This window comes from Peromyscus eremicus, chromosome 1 (genome assembly GCF_949786415.1).
Source record: "Peromyscus eremicus chromosome 1, PerEre_H2_v1, whole genome shotgun sequence".
Classification (NCBI taxonomy): Eukaryota; Metazoa; Chordata; class Mammalia; order Rodentia; family Cricetidae; genus Peromyscus; species Peromyscus eremicus.
In genome coordinates, this window is record NC_081416.1 from 96,801,410 (window position 1) to 96,818,330 (window position 16,921).

Genomic DNA, 16,921 nt, shown 5'->3' on the forward strand with positions numbered 1-16,921 from the left:
ATATAAAGTTTACATCACTCCATTTAGAACATAGAAAAGTGGACACATAAGTCATAAGGATGAGTTTTGTTATTTAATTTGATAGTGTAATTATATGCTATGTTTTTAATTAGATACTATACTGAAACCACATTTGCTGTGAAATAGTGAACAAAATAGTAATGCTTGCTTGACTAATGATAGATTGCTTTGTGTAAGGCTATGTTTGTACCTTGAATATTTTAGTGATTATATACATTTTATATATATAAATAATTATATATATGTTTATATATTCAAGAAAGGGTCTCACTATATAGTTCTGTCTGTCCTGTAACTCACTGTGTAGACCTTGTGGCCTTGAAGTTACAGAGATCCAACTGCTTCTGATCTCCCACCCCAGGTGCTGGGACAAAAGGAATTTGCCACTATGCCTGGCTTGTTTAAGGATCTTAATCTTCCCATTATCTTTATTTTCTATATTCTCCAAAACAGGAAGCTGAAACATGAGACAAATCAAGTGACTTAGAACTTACTAAAGCTATAACTACACATAATAAAAAAATATGAGAAAAATCTACAACAAGAATGAAATCATTAAAGATAAAGCCAGAAGCAATAACATTGCTAATAAATACTCATAATTTTTAAGGCTTTGTGATTTTTTATGGGCAAAATCACAGCAATTTAAATAATTAAGTAAATATTTTTATGAAGCCCATGTCAAACTCAGAAATTCCCAAATAAAACTGTATAGTTATTAAAACATCTAAGTAGGCTGATGATGTCTACATCTACAAAAGTATGTCATGGAATGCACACACCATTTTAGGAAACACTTGATCAGATTGTCAAATTATGATGGGAAATGCAGGGCTCAATATTGGAAATTCTATTAATATTAAATTTCACATATTTATTACTAATAAGTTGTAGAGTATGTTACTGAGATGCACCTAGAACCCTTCAATTGACATGAACTTATTTCAGAATTCTCATTGAAATTATATTTTTAATATAGAACATAAACTTACAAAATTAGCAGACAATGTTTAGTAAACTTAGGGTTAATCATTTTTCACACTGAAGTTATGTAGAAGAATCTGACTTTTAAAAAAATTCAAAGTATTGGTGGTTTATAGTTGACTGTATATTTTATATTCAAAACATAACATAGTGAGTTTGCCACAAATAAAACAGCAAAAGCTTTGTACTCAGGAAGAGGTGAGTTAGAATGCCCATGTCTCTGCTGTTGCATCTGTTGTGTTGTTGTGTTATCTGACAGATTGCAGTCAAAACTGGAAAGCTTTCATGGTTTTTCTAGCTAAGAATTAATGGCTCTCCTCAGTAAGGAGCAATAAAGTAAGTCTCCTTCATTATCTTACGTGAAATGATACTGTGGGATGTTCTGTATGGCAAATGTGTTGCTCTGATTGGTTAGTAAATAAAACACTGATTGGTCAGTAGTCAGGCAGGAGGAAATATAGGTGGGACAAGGAGGAGAACAAAGCTGGGAAGTGGAAGGCTGAGTCAGAGAGACACTGCCAGCTGCCACGATGACAAACAGCATGTGAAGGTGCCGGTAAGCCACGAGTCATGTGGCAAGGTATAGCTTTATAGAAATGGATTAGTTTAAGATATAAGAACAATTAGCAAGAAGCCTGCCACGGCCATACAGTTTGTAAGCAATGTATGTCTCTGTGTTTACTTGGTTGGGTCTGAGCGGCTGTGGGACTGGCAGGTGAGAGAGATTTGCCTTGACCATGGGCCAGGCAGGAAAACTATAGCTACAAAATGATATGAATGAAAATATAGTTTCCAATTCAAAATGCAAATATCAAAAGAAATACCTGGAGTATTAATCTCTGCTGTAATTAATACGTACATAAACCATATAACTTGCGATAACTGGGCACACTAGGAAAGGTACAAAGGAGATGAAAAGGAAAATTCAAGTTAAGCTTAAAACGAGTGAATATATTTGTGAGGAAATTCCATGTGAGTAAAGATCAAATCTTGGAGAGCCCACTTCACTGCCATGTGGAGGACCAGGATATCTGCAGAGATCCCTAGAGAAGGACCCCTGCTGTCTCAAGTCTCCTGAGGACAGGTTCTGGGATAATAACAGGAAAACCAAAGACACAACTAAGGTCTGTCTAAGAAATACAAAGCTTTTCTTGAGAGTATTCAGATGAGTTAGAAAATTATCTTTCTAGAGACATTAAGAAGAAAATAGTGTTAAAATGTTCTTCATTTTATCTGATGTATGAAAAGATAATTTATAATTAAAAGAAACTCCAAATTCAGGAAGGAGTAGAGATACACAATATTTTATTGTATATAAATGTTAATAAAGCTTTCTTTAAGTGAACTTATGAAATTCTTGATTTAAAATGAGACTTTAATTCAGAACACACATTTCATTTTTTTTCTGGAGCTGAGGACCGAACCCAGGGCCTTGCGCTTGCTCGGCAAGCGCTCTACCACTGAGCTAAATCAGAACACACACTTTTATAGTAGTATATCTAAGTCATTTAGCACACACATAACACATACAGGAATCATCTAATATATCTTTTATTTTTTCAGTTTTTACTTCTCACTTGTTTTCTGAGTTGTTTGGAACCACCTTAGCAAAGCATGCACACTGTACAAGGAAGACTTCATCAACAAGCCCTGGGTAGTGGCACCATGGGGCCAGCTAATAAGTCCTAACTCTCTCCAAGCACCTTCTGGCTGATGGGCATCCCAGGTCTGGAGCACCTCCATGTCTGGATTGGGATTCCCTTCTGCTCCATGTACATAGTGGCTGTGATGGGGAACATGACAATTCTGGCTGTGGTGAGAGCAGAATGCAGCCTCCACGAACCCATGTTCTTCTTCCTCTGCATGCTGTCAGTCACTCACCTGGTCCTCTTCACATCTACACTGCCACGCATGCTCTGTCTCTTCTGGATGGGAGCTCATGACATTGCCTTGGATGCCTGCCTTGCCCAAATATTCTTCATCCACAGTTTCACTGCCATGGAATCTTGCTTTTTCTTGGCCATGGCTATTGACTGCTATGTGGCCATCTGTAACCCACTGCGCCATGCCACAATTCTCACTATCGCCAAAATGTGAGTAGCTGTGGTGCTGAGGGAGTAGGCTTCTTCTCCCAACACCCCAGCCTGCTCAAGCAGAACTAGAATCATTGCACACACCTACTGTGAGTTCATGGCTGTGGTGAAGTTGGCATGTGGACACAGGAGCCACCAAGGGTTGCAGTCTCACTGTTGCTTTTGGTATTGGCTCCTGTGATGGCTTCTACATTGCCCTCTCCTATATTCTGATCCTCCATGCGGTCTTTTGCCTCCCATCTCGAGAAGCAAGTCTTAAAGCCTTAGGCACCTGTGGCTCTCATGTCTGTCTCATTGTTGTTTTCTATTTGACAGCTGGGTTTACCTTTCTGACCCACCATTTTGGCCACCATGTGGTCCCTCAAATACATATCCTAAAAGCCAATATGTACCTATTGATTCCACCATTTCTTAACCCCATTGTTTATGGTGTTAGGACCCAAAAAATTAGAGACTATGTTCTTAGTACTTTAAGAGTAAAAGGTAGCTCATCATGATGTAATTGTTTGAAAATACAGTAATAGAAACTAAAGAAAGAATGCAAATAATTAGTCATTTTCCCATTAAGGACTTTTTTCGAGAATTCAAACATTAGTTTTTATTGTGAAGGAATTACTACATATAGAAAGGCCCCAAAATCTGATGAAATTACTTGTGATATTGTTGGGTAATTTGTTTATAGTAACCTTCTTTAGAACTTGATGATAAAAGAAAATGCTGTCTTTTCTTTGTCAGTCCTTCTAACCTATGCTTTACCTGGGGATAACAGCTTACCTTAGAATAAGAAGTGATTCAAAGCCAGGCGGCAGTGGCACACTCCTTTAATCCCAGCAGTTAGGAGGCAGAGTGAGGTGGATCTTTATGAGTTTGAGGCCAGCCTGGTCTAAGAGCTTGATCCTGGACAGGCACCAAAACTACAGAGAGAAACCATCTCTCAAAAAAACAAAAGAAGAAGAAGAAGAAGTGATTCAAAAGGAAAGAAACACACCACCATTCTGAAATGTTCCCTAAGGAAAATCTGCTACTGAAAAATTAATGATCACTTGTAGCAGTGTCCTTGCTGTTGTTCCCTTTGGGGGTGGGGAACAAGTAGGTGCAGAGTCAATCCACACAGACTCCTTGGGGAGAATGTCAAAACAACAAGCTCAGTTTATTCAGGAAGAGGCAAGCCTTATATACCCTCCACCCCACCTTGGGGGGAGGTCTAATGAATATGCATCAGCTGGTGTGACATGGCTGTCTCTCATTGGTCCAGGTCATCTCCAGATCATGTTTCAGCTGCTGTTGCTAAGACCCTTAGGCAGACCAAGGCTGGCTCTCAGAAAGTATCACAAGAATGATTTGCACAAGAGGAACTCAATAAATATTTGTGAATTTGATGTGGTCTCTATAGTAACTTGTATTTTATAAAAATATTATATTTTCTTTCTTTTGAATAAGATATGTGTATGTGTGAGGGGACTTTTGTGTATAGGCATGTACACTGGTGGGTGAGAGCACAGATACGTATGGATGCATGTCTAAATGTGTGTGTGTGTGTGTGTGTGTGTGTGTGTGTGTGTGTGTGTGTGTGTGTGTGTGCCAACAGCCAAGGAAAGACAGAGAGGTCATGGAAATAGGGCTATTAATGTCACAAAGAGAGAAAATAGAATGCATGAATTGATATGGTCTTCAGATAGGATAAGATGTGAAGCTTTGGAAGAAATGGAGGAACATTCTTTGTTGCTACTGAACAAAGTAAGAGAATCTTAACTAAGACTAGTATAGTAGCAGGCAAGAGTGAGAAGGCCTGCAAACTGTGCTCAGCTACATGGTGAGCTAGTAGCTGAGCTAATAGGGCAAGGTTGGTAATGTGTAAATGAGAAATACACTCAACTTTGCCTTTTTAAAAGACATTGTTGGGCCTTAAAACAAAGAAGAACCTGCATATTTTTGCAATATGGAGGAATATAGAGTACAGTGTAATAAATGAAATAAATCTAATCAACAAAGAAAATACATGTATTATATTTGTGGAACCTAAGTAAACAATAAACGAGTAAAACAATCCTACAAAAAGAACTAGAGACAACTAATGAATGCCAAGAGTGGAAGAAACAGTCTTACCAACGGAAGAAGAGCACACTAATTGATTGTCCAGTACCAAATGGTTAGCCATGGAAACATACATAAGAGTAATGTTACATACTGACAGAGCAGGTTATGATTAGAGATTTATATGTATATACATAAGCATATGTGCATGTAATAACAATTAATGAGAAAAGAGGTCAGGAATTTGAAAGAGAGCAAGGATTTATGGGAGGTTTTGGAGGGGAGAAAGCAGGGGAGAATGATGTAATCATGTTAAAATCTCAAAAATAGAAGAAATATAATTTTTAAAAGAATATTAGAGAAAAGAAAAGAAATATAGTTACTAAGGGTAGCATAGTGTGATGGAGAGACATAAAGGGTGAACAGTCATGGCTATCAAGGATAGATTAAGGGACTTGATATAAAAAAAGACTATGTATACTAATCAGGTATTATAAACCATGAGTTTAATATGCTTTAAGTTACTCTTCTATGATAGATATGTTAATCTACTCAACATCGTTAAATACTTCACAGAGGAGAGCATTACATTACACAACACACACACACATATATACATATATATGTATATACATATATATATATATATAAGATTTTTGTGGTTTCAATGATGTAAATTGGTTTCAATGACAAAAATGGAAGAATGAATGAAGTAGACCTCATAGGAGAATTTTCACTGTCCATAAATACAATAATTGTCCATAATGACCAAAGAAAGAATTTTATTCATTGAGTATAATGAATATACTTTATCCTGTGTTGCATAGATTGATAAAAATTATTCTAAACTCTGAGGTTACATGACTGTCATTCACCCTTGTCAACGTTATTCTGTACCTAAGAATCCAGAGTCAACAATTGATTAAAAACATTGTGAGTGTGAAAAAACATTGTGAGCGTGTGTGTGTGTGTGTGTTTGTGTAGGAATGCTCATACTTATTCATAGATATTATTTTATTATTTGAAGGCTGCCTTTGATTGGGAAATGAGAATATATGAATAAATAGACATAATCTCACAGTAAACTCTAGCTCTTACAATCTCCCTCCTCCCTTTTCTGCAATGGTCCCTGAGCCTTAGATATGGTAGTTGTATTGCAGGTGAATCCATTGAGGCTTGGCTTCACAATTTTGCATTTTGATTCATTATTGTTTTCTGCAATGGTCTCTATCTTGTTCAAAGAGAAATTTCCTTCATGGGAGTAAGAAGTACAGTTCTCTGTGGATATAAGGACAAATATTAATAATGTAATTTGTTGTGAGATTGTGTCTCCTAGGAATGTCATAAGCTATACCCATATAACATAACTGCCTAAACATGAGCTGAACAATGATATCAGCAATACACATACAGAAGAGAAATCCTAGGTCTTAACCCTACCAAGCAACTAAGGAATATTGAGAGTTGGAGAAATAGTATTTTCTAGAAAGAGCACACCAATTAGTTATCCAGTACCATATGTCTGCCTTTGAAAACAAATGTACTAGTAACATTATACAGACCAAGAAGGTTGCATATATGTATGCTAAACATGCATATATGTATATAACAATAATTAATAAATAAGAGGTCATGAATTTGAAAGAACACAAAGAGAGGTATATGGGAGCTTTGGAGGGAGAAAAAGAAGGGAAAACAGAATGTATTTATATTATAATCTCAAAAAAGAGAAGTAATTTAAAATAAAAGTAGTAATTTTGTTGAATAAAGAATGAGTAAGTAGTCAGGGCCCATATCATTCTCCTCAAGATATCTATACTCAACTAGTAATTTCTGAACAAAATAGTTCTCAACAATTTCTTTCTCTTTTAGTTATTTCTACAATTTGCAAAGAGGCTTTCTAAACCAATTCCTCCTGAGCCTTGAGTTCTATGATATTTATCATCTAGCACTCCTTTGCCGCTCAAATTTCCATCATTTCTTCCCTTTCTCTTCTATATTATACGTGCTCCTAAAAAGTTAACTTTACCTGGTCTATACTTTTTCTAGGTATAGGTGTGGGCTTCAATACCAATTAAGAAATTAAGAGCTCTAATATCCATTTTGGATTTATTTATGGAAGCCTAAAGGTTATTAGAAGTAAAAATAACTAGAAAACAGATCAATGTAGATGTAATTACAACCTTGTACACACTGTTTTAAATTTGACTCCCCACCCACACCATATAGCTTCAGCTTTCTTAGATACCAATTCTGATTCACCTGCTCTTGTTTGTCTCTCTGGAGTTTCTAATCCACAGCAAATACTGTGGAGCTCACGTCACTGTCTGTCCTTAGTGATTCACCTCAAGATTTGTTCCCTACCACATTCAAGCTAAGAGCAGCACATTGGATAAAAGATAAGGTCACTTGGGACCCAGGGAGGAAAACCAAACCAACTTAAATGGGCCACAAGCTCAAACACTCCATCATGTTCTTGAGTGAAACAGCTCCTCCTTGGACCTCCACACTCACTGTGACCAGATCTGTAACTGTTTGCAGGTAGGACTCTAGGAAAAGAGACAAAGAAGGGGGAGAAAAGGGTGAAAATGTCCTGGGATTCAGAGAGTTGTATAGGAAGAATATATTCTTAGTTATTTCAACAAAATAACACAAAATACCTGAACCAATTGTAGAAATCTGCAATTTTTTGAATGACCAGAGACACTTGTTTGAAAAACAAAAACAAAAGAAACCTTCCAAGTGTTTACTCTTGAATCAAGTGTGTCTTTACTTCTATTAATATTCATATGACTATTGTCAATGTATTATGATAGCACAGATTAAAATTTTGTTATTTTTGCTTTAAATCCAAATACTATCTTAAAGATACTGCCATGTGGGGGACGTCATCCATAACATTTCTGATAGATGATTATACAGTTTCCCCTGGAAACTCCAATGTGTATTGAGTTTCTGGGTCTGTGGGGTATCTCATTTGTTGTGAAACAGCTATTTATGATAGGATCCTCTCTTCTAATGGATTAATTGGATTTTAATGTTTTAGTCCCTGTTATTTGCCCAGATATCTGGTTATAGTGATACCAAGTGTTTTCTCCTTAAATATATAAATAACCTAGAAACATTAGAGTACAAAAGTACCAAGATTTTCAATTATTTCGGCTTAGGGTATCAATTCAAAACTTTTCCTTATCTTCATCTCAGTCTTTTGTAACTAACAAATTTACAGTACTTTCATATCTTACTTCAAATAGATTTTGCATTTTAGAACAAAAAAAAACTTTTTCAGGTATTATGCTAGGAACATGCATGTATTATCCATATAGGGATTAAATGTTGGATTTAAACCTATCAATTTCAACTTATATGGCTTATCTAATTTTTGACATGAGGAAGTTTAATTTAGTATCTAATTTTAAATAGAGCAAGGAGGACTATATGGGATGGTTAGGAAGGGAATGGAAGGGATAAACAATGTAATCATAGTATAATATCAAAAAGAAAAAGAAAGATAAGATCAAGTCACATAGAGTAAGTTTTAGGTCTGAGATTCCAAAGGCTTTCATATTTTTTGCTATGCCAGGTTACCTCTCAGGAGACATATCTATTGTTGAGCTTCAGTGTGCCTTTGACAAAATGCAAGTCATAATATGAAATATTCATGTCTGAGTCAGTCAACATAGTATGTAAAAATTGCTACAGTAGAATTTTAGCACCTAGGCCAACAACACATTGTGCTCTTACATATTTATAGTGATTTAACTATATAAAAACCCCTCTATTGCTGTATTATATAACCTAAGCCTAAACATGTGTGTGTGTGTTTTATTTGTCTTTATAAAGTCAAGGATATGTTTATGCCAGAAACTGAACAGTAACTCCCCGAGGGTCAGGTGTGGTAACTATCCCTGGTGTGCCTGTAATGCCAGCCCTCATCAGACTGAGGCAGGAGGATCATGAGTATAGGACATAACTGCCTAGTGAGTTTGAAGTCAAACTGGACTTCATAGAAAGACCCTGTTTCATAGTGAAATCCCAAATGAAAACAACAATAACAGCAATAAAAGCCAACTCATTAGACTTACAAATAATTTGGAACATGCTAAATAGGGCATGGGATGTATTTGATATGAATATAACTATAAAACCCTAGTATTATAAGAAAACTGTCAACTCAAGAAGGAATTATGGCCTAATATTCATATCATCATGTTTGTTTGTTAAGCAACTTTGGAATGCATGCTTTGGTTCATGATCTTATGCTTTTATTCTTTTCTGTAATATTTATTATTATGTAGTGGAAACATTTAATAAAATTACAGAGTCTAAGCCCTAAAAGTGAAATGTAATTACATTGTATAATTTTTAAAACTTACTATCATGTCCTTACATTAATATTTATTATGCATATATAATTTCCATTTTGGCATATTAATATACATTCAGTACCTCCATTTAATGACAGAAACATTTGTTCTTCTATAAAAATAGTTACACAGTTAAAAATATTTAATAACTAAAATAAAGTGGTATTTTGGTAAAAATAATTATTATATTTAACCCCCAATACTACTCCCAATACAAACACAACCAAACATTCCCACAGAAAATCACTAATTTCCTTTGACCTTTACCCACATCCCAATTGTGCTTTCCTGAATAATCTGAAAAATACTAAATTATTATCTGCTGAGGCCTTTGAAGATCTCAGTTTTGTCATCTAACACATCCATTATTCTGCCAAAGTGATCATCTTGCTTTCTATATAAATTTCCCAGAATTCCTGGATCTTTTATCAGAATGAACTATTTACATCTAAAGATTTCCAGAGAAAAATCCTAAAGCACCAAGTCCAATCCCTGAAACAAGATCAATACATAATTATATTCAGCTTCCTTGCCTGAAGCAAGCACTTCAATGAGTGGCTTGATAATATGCATACACTCTGCCTGTAATGTGTAAGACATGCCTCATTATATCCTATCACCCAGATGGGTTCATACGATAAAATGCTAAATGTTGAGTATTGTATAGTCAGAGCAATGGGAAAGTCTAAACCATGGAATTAGTAGATGTTTAATGAGAACTTAGTTTTTGAGAAAGCTTCTTCCTCTTAGAGAGAAAATTGTCCAGAATTTTCCTCATTCTCAATCCAAGTAACTAGTGTTGATTTAATCATCAATTTATGAGTCATTTACCATCATAAACTACTATACTAACCACTATTTCTAAGTGTGAATACAGAAATTTCATATTATATTATCCATGTTCTCCCTAGGAATCAGACCTTGAAGAGCTCCTACGACCATGCCCTCATGTAATAACTCCATTCCTCAGCCCTTGATATTCATCCTGGCTGGAATCCCAGGTTTGGAATCTTCTCACAGCTGGTTCTCTGTGCCCTTTTTCTTAATATTTGTAATAACAATCATAGGAAATGTCACCATCATAAATATCATTTGGATAGAGAAGAATCTTCATGAGCCAATGTTCGTTCTCTTGGCTACACTATCCGTTGTGGACCTGTGCCTGGTTATAGTCACTGTACCCCGAATGTTAGGAATCTTCTGGATGAATGCCAAAGAAATCAGCTTTGATGCCTGCCTCACCCAGATGTTTTTCATCCCTTCCTTTTATGTCATGGAATCAGGAATCCTCTTGGCCATGGCTTTTGATAGATTTGTGGCTATCTGGTACCCTCTGAGGTATACAACCATCCTTGACAGCAACATGCTTGTGAAGATGGCACTAGCTATACTGGCAAGGGCAGTAGCAGTGCTGACCCCTGCACCCATCCTGACAAAGAGACTGGAACGATTCCAAACCCAGGTCATTGCTTACTCTTACTGTGCCTACATGGCTGTGGTGATGATTGCGTGTGGAGACATCTCCAATCATATTGTTTATGGCCTCCTGGTTATGGCGGCATCTGTAGGGGTTGATCTAGTTTTTATCATTCTGTCCTATGCACTAATCCTTGATGCTGTCTTTCATATTCCATCTTGGCAAGCCCGGAGCAAAGCTCTTAGCACATGTGGTTCTCATCTTTGTGTCATAGGTCTGTTTTATTCTCCAGTTGTCTTTTCCGTCTTATCCCAGATTTTAGGGTACCATATGGCTCCCTATTTACAGATTATAATAGACAATTTGTATTTCCTGGTGCCTCCCATGGTCAACCCTTTAATATATGCAGCACGAACCAAACAGATGCGGGAGTGGGTGCTTCGGGTACTCAACTGTCACAGAGACTGAGCTGATACCTTTGATGAAAAGAAGACATGGTGGAATGGAGTGGGGTGCTATATACAGCCAGAAGTTAGTTCAAGATTTTCTTGAGAGGGGAAATCTACTCCTGATTGAAGAGAACTCTGTCAGTGTGAGACTATAATTAGAGCATGTTTTTTCCATATGGGTGCATAAAAATCCAGTAACTCTCAAGTGCTTGCTTCTATGTAATAAAAGAGGAGTACTTTATTACTATTTTTATTTTGTATTTAATCAAATGGGGTCACATGAACTGAAAAAAACTGTCCAAAAGATGTAAGAGTACAATTGAAGTGTGTGTCATCAACACAGTGCTGGTTTAATTTTGTCCTTTCATGGTCATGTTTTTTCTCTATCACCAACACACAATCATATATTATAAAAGGCAATTGTAATGAAAGTAGACATATAAACACATCTTTGAACTTATAAATAAGTAATGAGCTTTCTTTCTCTGCTTAAACAGCTTTATAAGGTAAATAACATGATCATATGAGGTATGTAATAAGATGACTTGAGAGATAGGCATTTCCAAATAAGAAAATGGGCTTTAATTATGGAAATCAATTACTCAGAAAGCAAAAATAGTATGGCAGCAAAACTCAGATACATATTCTTGGGTGTATAACTAAAACATTATATATACTCTATAACAGAGACACCCACACATCCATGTTCTCTGCCTCTATGTTCACAAGAGCTAGGAAATGGAACTGGTTTAGATGTCTATTGACAGATGAATAGATAATGAAAATGTGTTACCTATACACAATGAGATTTTACTCAGTGATAAAGAGGAATTAAAATATAATCGTTGCCTTCTGGAAGAGTTGAATGGAGATACCCTACACACGTGGATAGTGCTCCTTCCAGAAGCCAAGGGTTATTAAACAATAATTATAGTCTCAACTGTGGATACTTCCCTATGAGTTGTTGGTCATGAAGACACCTGAGACCCCTAAATCAGTATATGCTATTGGTCTGCTTGCCCATCAAAATGTGATGATAAGGCACTCTTTATTAAGGCATCACAGCCTTTGGTCAAAGGACATGGAAAAAATGAAACTAGTTTTCTCCCTACAGGTTAACTGCCATAGTTGCAAAAGGGATGTTTGACGAGGGTGTCATTTTCTTCAGTGGTGTAGCCACTAATAAGTTGCCCTTGCTTCAGTGAATAACATATAAAACATGCTCAGGTGAGAAACTCTAATAAGCTTGGTGAGTGACATAAAAAGAAGACATCAGAGTTGGAGGACTGCATGGGAAGAAGGGTTTTGGAGGGTAATCAAGGTAGATTTGGAGGGGAAGATGGTTAAAATTACTACTATATTACATAAATGTATGAAACTGTCAAAAATAAACATGGAATTAAATGGAAAGAAACCATGGCTTTAAAGAACTGCTTTTTTTGCTTTAAATTTTCCTTGCCATATATCTGGTTTCACATATTTGTGGTGGTATTGTGTTCTGGCCTCAGGTTTGATTTTATTAATAAGAACTTTTAAGATTCATGCTACACATATTTGTATAAATTTAGCACATTCAAAGCAACACATCTTAATTACTAAAATATTAGTTATTAAAGATTATGCATTTCACTACAACCCTGTCTCTATAGGAAACTAATACTATCCCTTATGTTCCAGTAAAATATGAAAAATAATGAATAAGAGAAGTAAACACTGGAATTAAATGCAAATTTCTACTGAACAAGGTAATGCAAAATCTTTATATGTTGAAAGGTGGCACTTTTATTGCTTTTCTAAATATCTAAAGGTTTAGTTTTCTTCCCACAAATTTGTAGATTTCTCAGTACACGAACATATGATGTACTCATCAGTTTTCTTTGCCTTATCATCTATATGACATGAGGGAACTTGGAACAATAATATTTATCCTGCTTATATAGTTTGTTCCTCCCACCTAAAACATTTTAGGTACAGTATTAAAAACTACTCATGCTCTCAGGCTGCTTTAGAAGTTGCCTGAAGAGAGTCCATGTTCATGTCAATAGCATTTTATGACTTCTGTAAGACCCTTTTATGGTTTGGGGAGTACAATTTACCCATGAGTACAATGTGCAGGGAGTACTGTAAATGCATTTTAAGGTGTTACTATCCACCTATTCACAAAGAGGTGTGGAGTGACTGGATAAATGCCTCATAGTTCTATGTCCCCCTGTGACAATCAGGAGTTCTATTTCTTATACTATTCCAAAATGACCTCAACAAAAGAAAGCTATGAAGATCCATGCCCCCTTACACTTTTTTTTCTTGGAATAAGTTGAAAATATACACTGACACTAAAATTTCTGCTATGGTTTGCTTTTGGTAGCATATCTTTATGCCAGTGGTATATTTTTAGGTTGAAAATATTTTCAGGTAAATTTTGTCTCTTTCCCTCTGTAAATATAGTATGTCAGTAACTTAATCATCAAAAGGAAAAGAAAATCATTATAGTAAATGGAGAAATTAGTGAATTAATATTTTTTGTACTTATGAGGTACAAGCCAAGAAAGTACATATGCTCTCAATCCATAGTCTCTGGAGGATGAGGGCTGACAACCAGGCCAGAGAAACAAAGGGAAATGCCTGTCTCTATTTTCTTCATTTGTTTCTAAGATCTTTCAGTTCATAGAGATAAGAATAGGAGGAGATATAATGGCATATTCATCATGATACTTGTTCAGTTTAGTAGTACAGGTTTCAAACTCTTCACAATAACTCCTAATTAACTTTTAATGAAAAGTAAGTTATTGTGAGTTTCAAAATGACACAGACAGTGGGCATTGAAAATCACACTAGTCTTTAGGCTGTTGAAATGTCTCAGTGGGTAAAGGCACCTGAATTTTTATAATGCATATTTTATGAAAATAAATAAATATATGTAGTTCATATTTTGCATTTGTATAAAACTGCGTATCAGATGGTAGGGATGTTAGTAGATGATCCCCTGCAACAGAATGGTTTGTTTACACGGACATTGTTGAATACAGAGATGAGGCTGCTGAAGATGAGGCTGTTTTTCATGATCTGATTTCTCATGGAAGTCAGAGTCACACATATCTGCACAATATGAGTTCTAATGACACTAATTTTAAAACTGAATTAATATTATGGCTAAAAATCTTTATAATCCAAAGTAAAGTTCAATATTCAAATCTAACATTTAACATGATGTCCTCCATGAAGTCTTGTATGATTCCTTTTACAATCTAGACTAGTTGCTTCTTCATGTGAAGCCAAATACGTTGTTTGAAACTTCTCTCACCTTAACTAACATTACATTAAATTTGGTCAATACTGTTATCATCACTGTAGAATCATAGAACACATCTGTGTCACTGTCCACTGTCAGGGAAAAAACATATCTTTGTATTACATAAAATACAATAGGTGTCTCGGTTGGGAGAAAGAAAACATGGGTATAAGAATTCAAGAAATAAAGGAAACAAAATGGAGAAGGAAAACATAGATAAGGGATCATAGGAATGTATTAGATACATTTATATTTTTCACGTGTGTTTATTTAATGTTCAGACTGATTTTTTACCTTGGGAATATAGACTCATCATAGAAGATCACTGTATTGGAAAAAATTAATAAAAATAGGCACATATAGTATTAGAAGCTTTGACAGGTGACTCTACTTTCCCTCTAACACAATACTTTAAGGGTGTTTTACTGAGTATTAGACTTCAGAAAAAAAATTGTGCAACACATCTGCGAATCTCCTTGGTCTTCACACCATAAACAATGGGGTTAAGGGCAGGGGGCAGAAGCAGATAGATGGTAGACAATAAGATGTGGACATACGGTGATACATGACCAAAACGGTGGCTGAAAAAGGAAAAAAAGGCAAGGATATAAAACTCCAAGAAGACAACAATATGAGCTGTACAAGTGTTGAATGCTTTGCTTCGTGCCTCTTTCTGTGGAAGATGAAAAACAGCTTGGAAAATCAAAATGTAGGAGATGAAAACAAATATCATGTCAAAACCTAGAATTGCAAAAGCCACAAAGAGCCCATATGATTTATTAATATGGACATCTTCTGCTGCCAGCTTGACTACAGCCATGTGCTCACAGTAAGAATGGACAATTACAACAGAGTGGAACCATTGCAGTCGCTTAAGGAGGATAGGTAAAATCCCAACAAGTACAATTGCCCGAACTGCAACCATCAGAACCACTCGAAGTAGAAATAAAGGTGTAAGGATGGATGTGTGTCTCAGAGGATGACAGATGGCAACATATCGGTCAAAGGCCATGGCCAGCAGGATGCCAGACTCCATTCCTTGCAAGGCATGGATGAAAAAGAGCTGGGTAAGGCAAGCTTCAAAAGCCATGGAGCACGAACGAAACCAGAAGATGGCCAACATCTTAGGAGCAATGGCTAAGCAGAGACCAAGGTCAGTAGCTGCCAGTACTGCCAAGAAAATATACATGGGTTGGTGTAGACTGCGTTCTGTGGGGATAATGACTAGCAGGAAGAGGTTCCCCAGTAAAGCCACAAGGCATAGAACAAAGAAGGGAAATCCAATCCAAAACTGCACATGCTCCAGTCCAGGGATGCCAATCAAAATCACTGTCCTTGGGTTCAGATATGACAAGTTGTCGTATCCCATGAGGCTGATAAATGCTCTACTCATCACTGATCTTGACACCTACTCAGAGAAAACTGATGAATGTGGAGGAGTATACTCACATTTCCTCTTATAATCTTATAAATGTGGAAGTATGACCATATGTCTTTAAATCTTTGGGCATTAACTTAGTTTCATAAGAATGTTGTTCTTCAGTATTCTTTTGTAAACCCAGTGCTGATTTTTAGATTATGAACATGACCTTATCTTCATCTTCTAGACATTGTAAAAGTGAAAATTAATGGTCTAATTGCACTGATTCTGTGAATTTTTGGAGTCACCCCAGCTGGTCTCAAAGAAGGCAAATACGACTCTTTCCATATCCATCTCCAAATTCGGCATACATTCCAGACAACATTAAAAGTCACTATGACAAAGTCATATTATAGATCATCCATCTTATAATCAAATAATAATGGTGATGTAAGTACTCACAGATCATAGAGGACAGTAGGAGTTTAGAACACAGAGAAGAGGTCAATGAAGCAAAAATGGAACCATAAACTAAGAAAGGAGTGTCCCAAACCGAGAATACTATATGCCCTCTGCTTACATATGTTTTTACACACTTACTCTACTAATGTGCTTCATATGCAGCAAAGCAGCAGGGCTCTGAATTTTGTAGTAGAATTCAATGTAATTTATTTTATTTTGTACATTTAATTGCTACCAGCTGGCAGTTAATATAATTTCTAACACTATTGAGCTTTTCCACTTCAAATATTGTTAAAGTTTCTCTTCTTTTCAAACTTTGCTAATTCTCTCTCCTTGGTAAAAATTAAAACCCACCAATCTTTTTTTTTCTCCAATCACTTTATGAACATAAAATTATATATAATTTTCATTCCACTTTCTCTATGATTAATCAAAGATAAATATA

The 16,921-nt window shown here is 35.9% G+C and overlaps 2 protein-coding genes and 1 pseudogene across 2 annotated transcripts; 2 read left to right on the forward strand and 1 right to left on the reverse strand.

The window, feature by feature from the left end:
• The first annotated feature begins 2,670 nt into the window (after positions 1 to 2,670).
• LOC131911405 (olfactory receptor 52M1-like) lies at positions 2,671 to 3,595 on the forward strand (annotated as a pseudogene).
• Positions 3,596 to 10,439: 6,844 nt separating this feature from the next.
• LOC131901441 (olfactory receptor 52K1-like) lies at positions 10,440 to 11,384 on the forward strand. Its single transcript, XM_059252592.1, has one exon. It carries the CDS (start codon positions 10,440 to 10,442, stop codon positions 11,382 to 11,384), a length of 945 nt encoding a protein of 314 aa, XP_059108575.1.
• Positions 11,385 to 15,093: 3,709 nt separating this feature from the next.
• Positions 15,094 to 16,023, reverse strand: LOC131901449 (olfactory receptor 52A1-like). Its single transcript, XM_059252600.1, has one exon. It carries the CDS (start codon positions 16,021 to 16,023, stop codon positions 15,094 to 15,096), a length of 930 nt encoding a protein of 309 aa, XP_059108583.1.
• Positions 16,024 to 16,921: the final 898 nt, after the last annotated feature.

Excerpts from the sequence above, each read along its gene's own strand:
- LOC131901441 (XM_059252592.1), top strand. The coding sequence starts at position 10,440 with ATGCCCTCATGTAATAACTCCATTCCTCAGCCCTTGATATTCATCCTG.
- LOC131901449 (XM_059252600.1), bottom strand. The coding sequence starts at position 16,023 with ATGGGATACGACAACTTGTCATATCTGAACCCAAGGACAGTGATTTTG.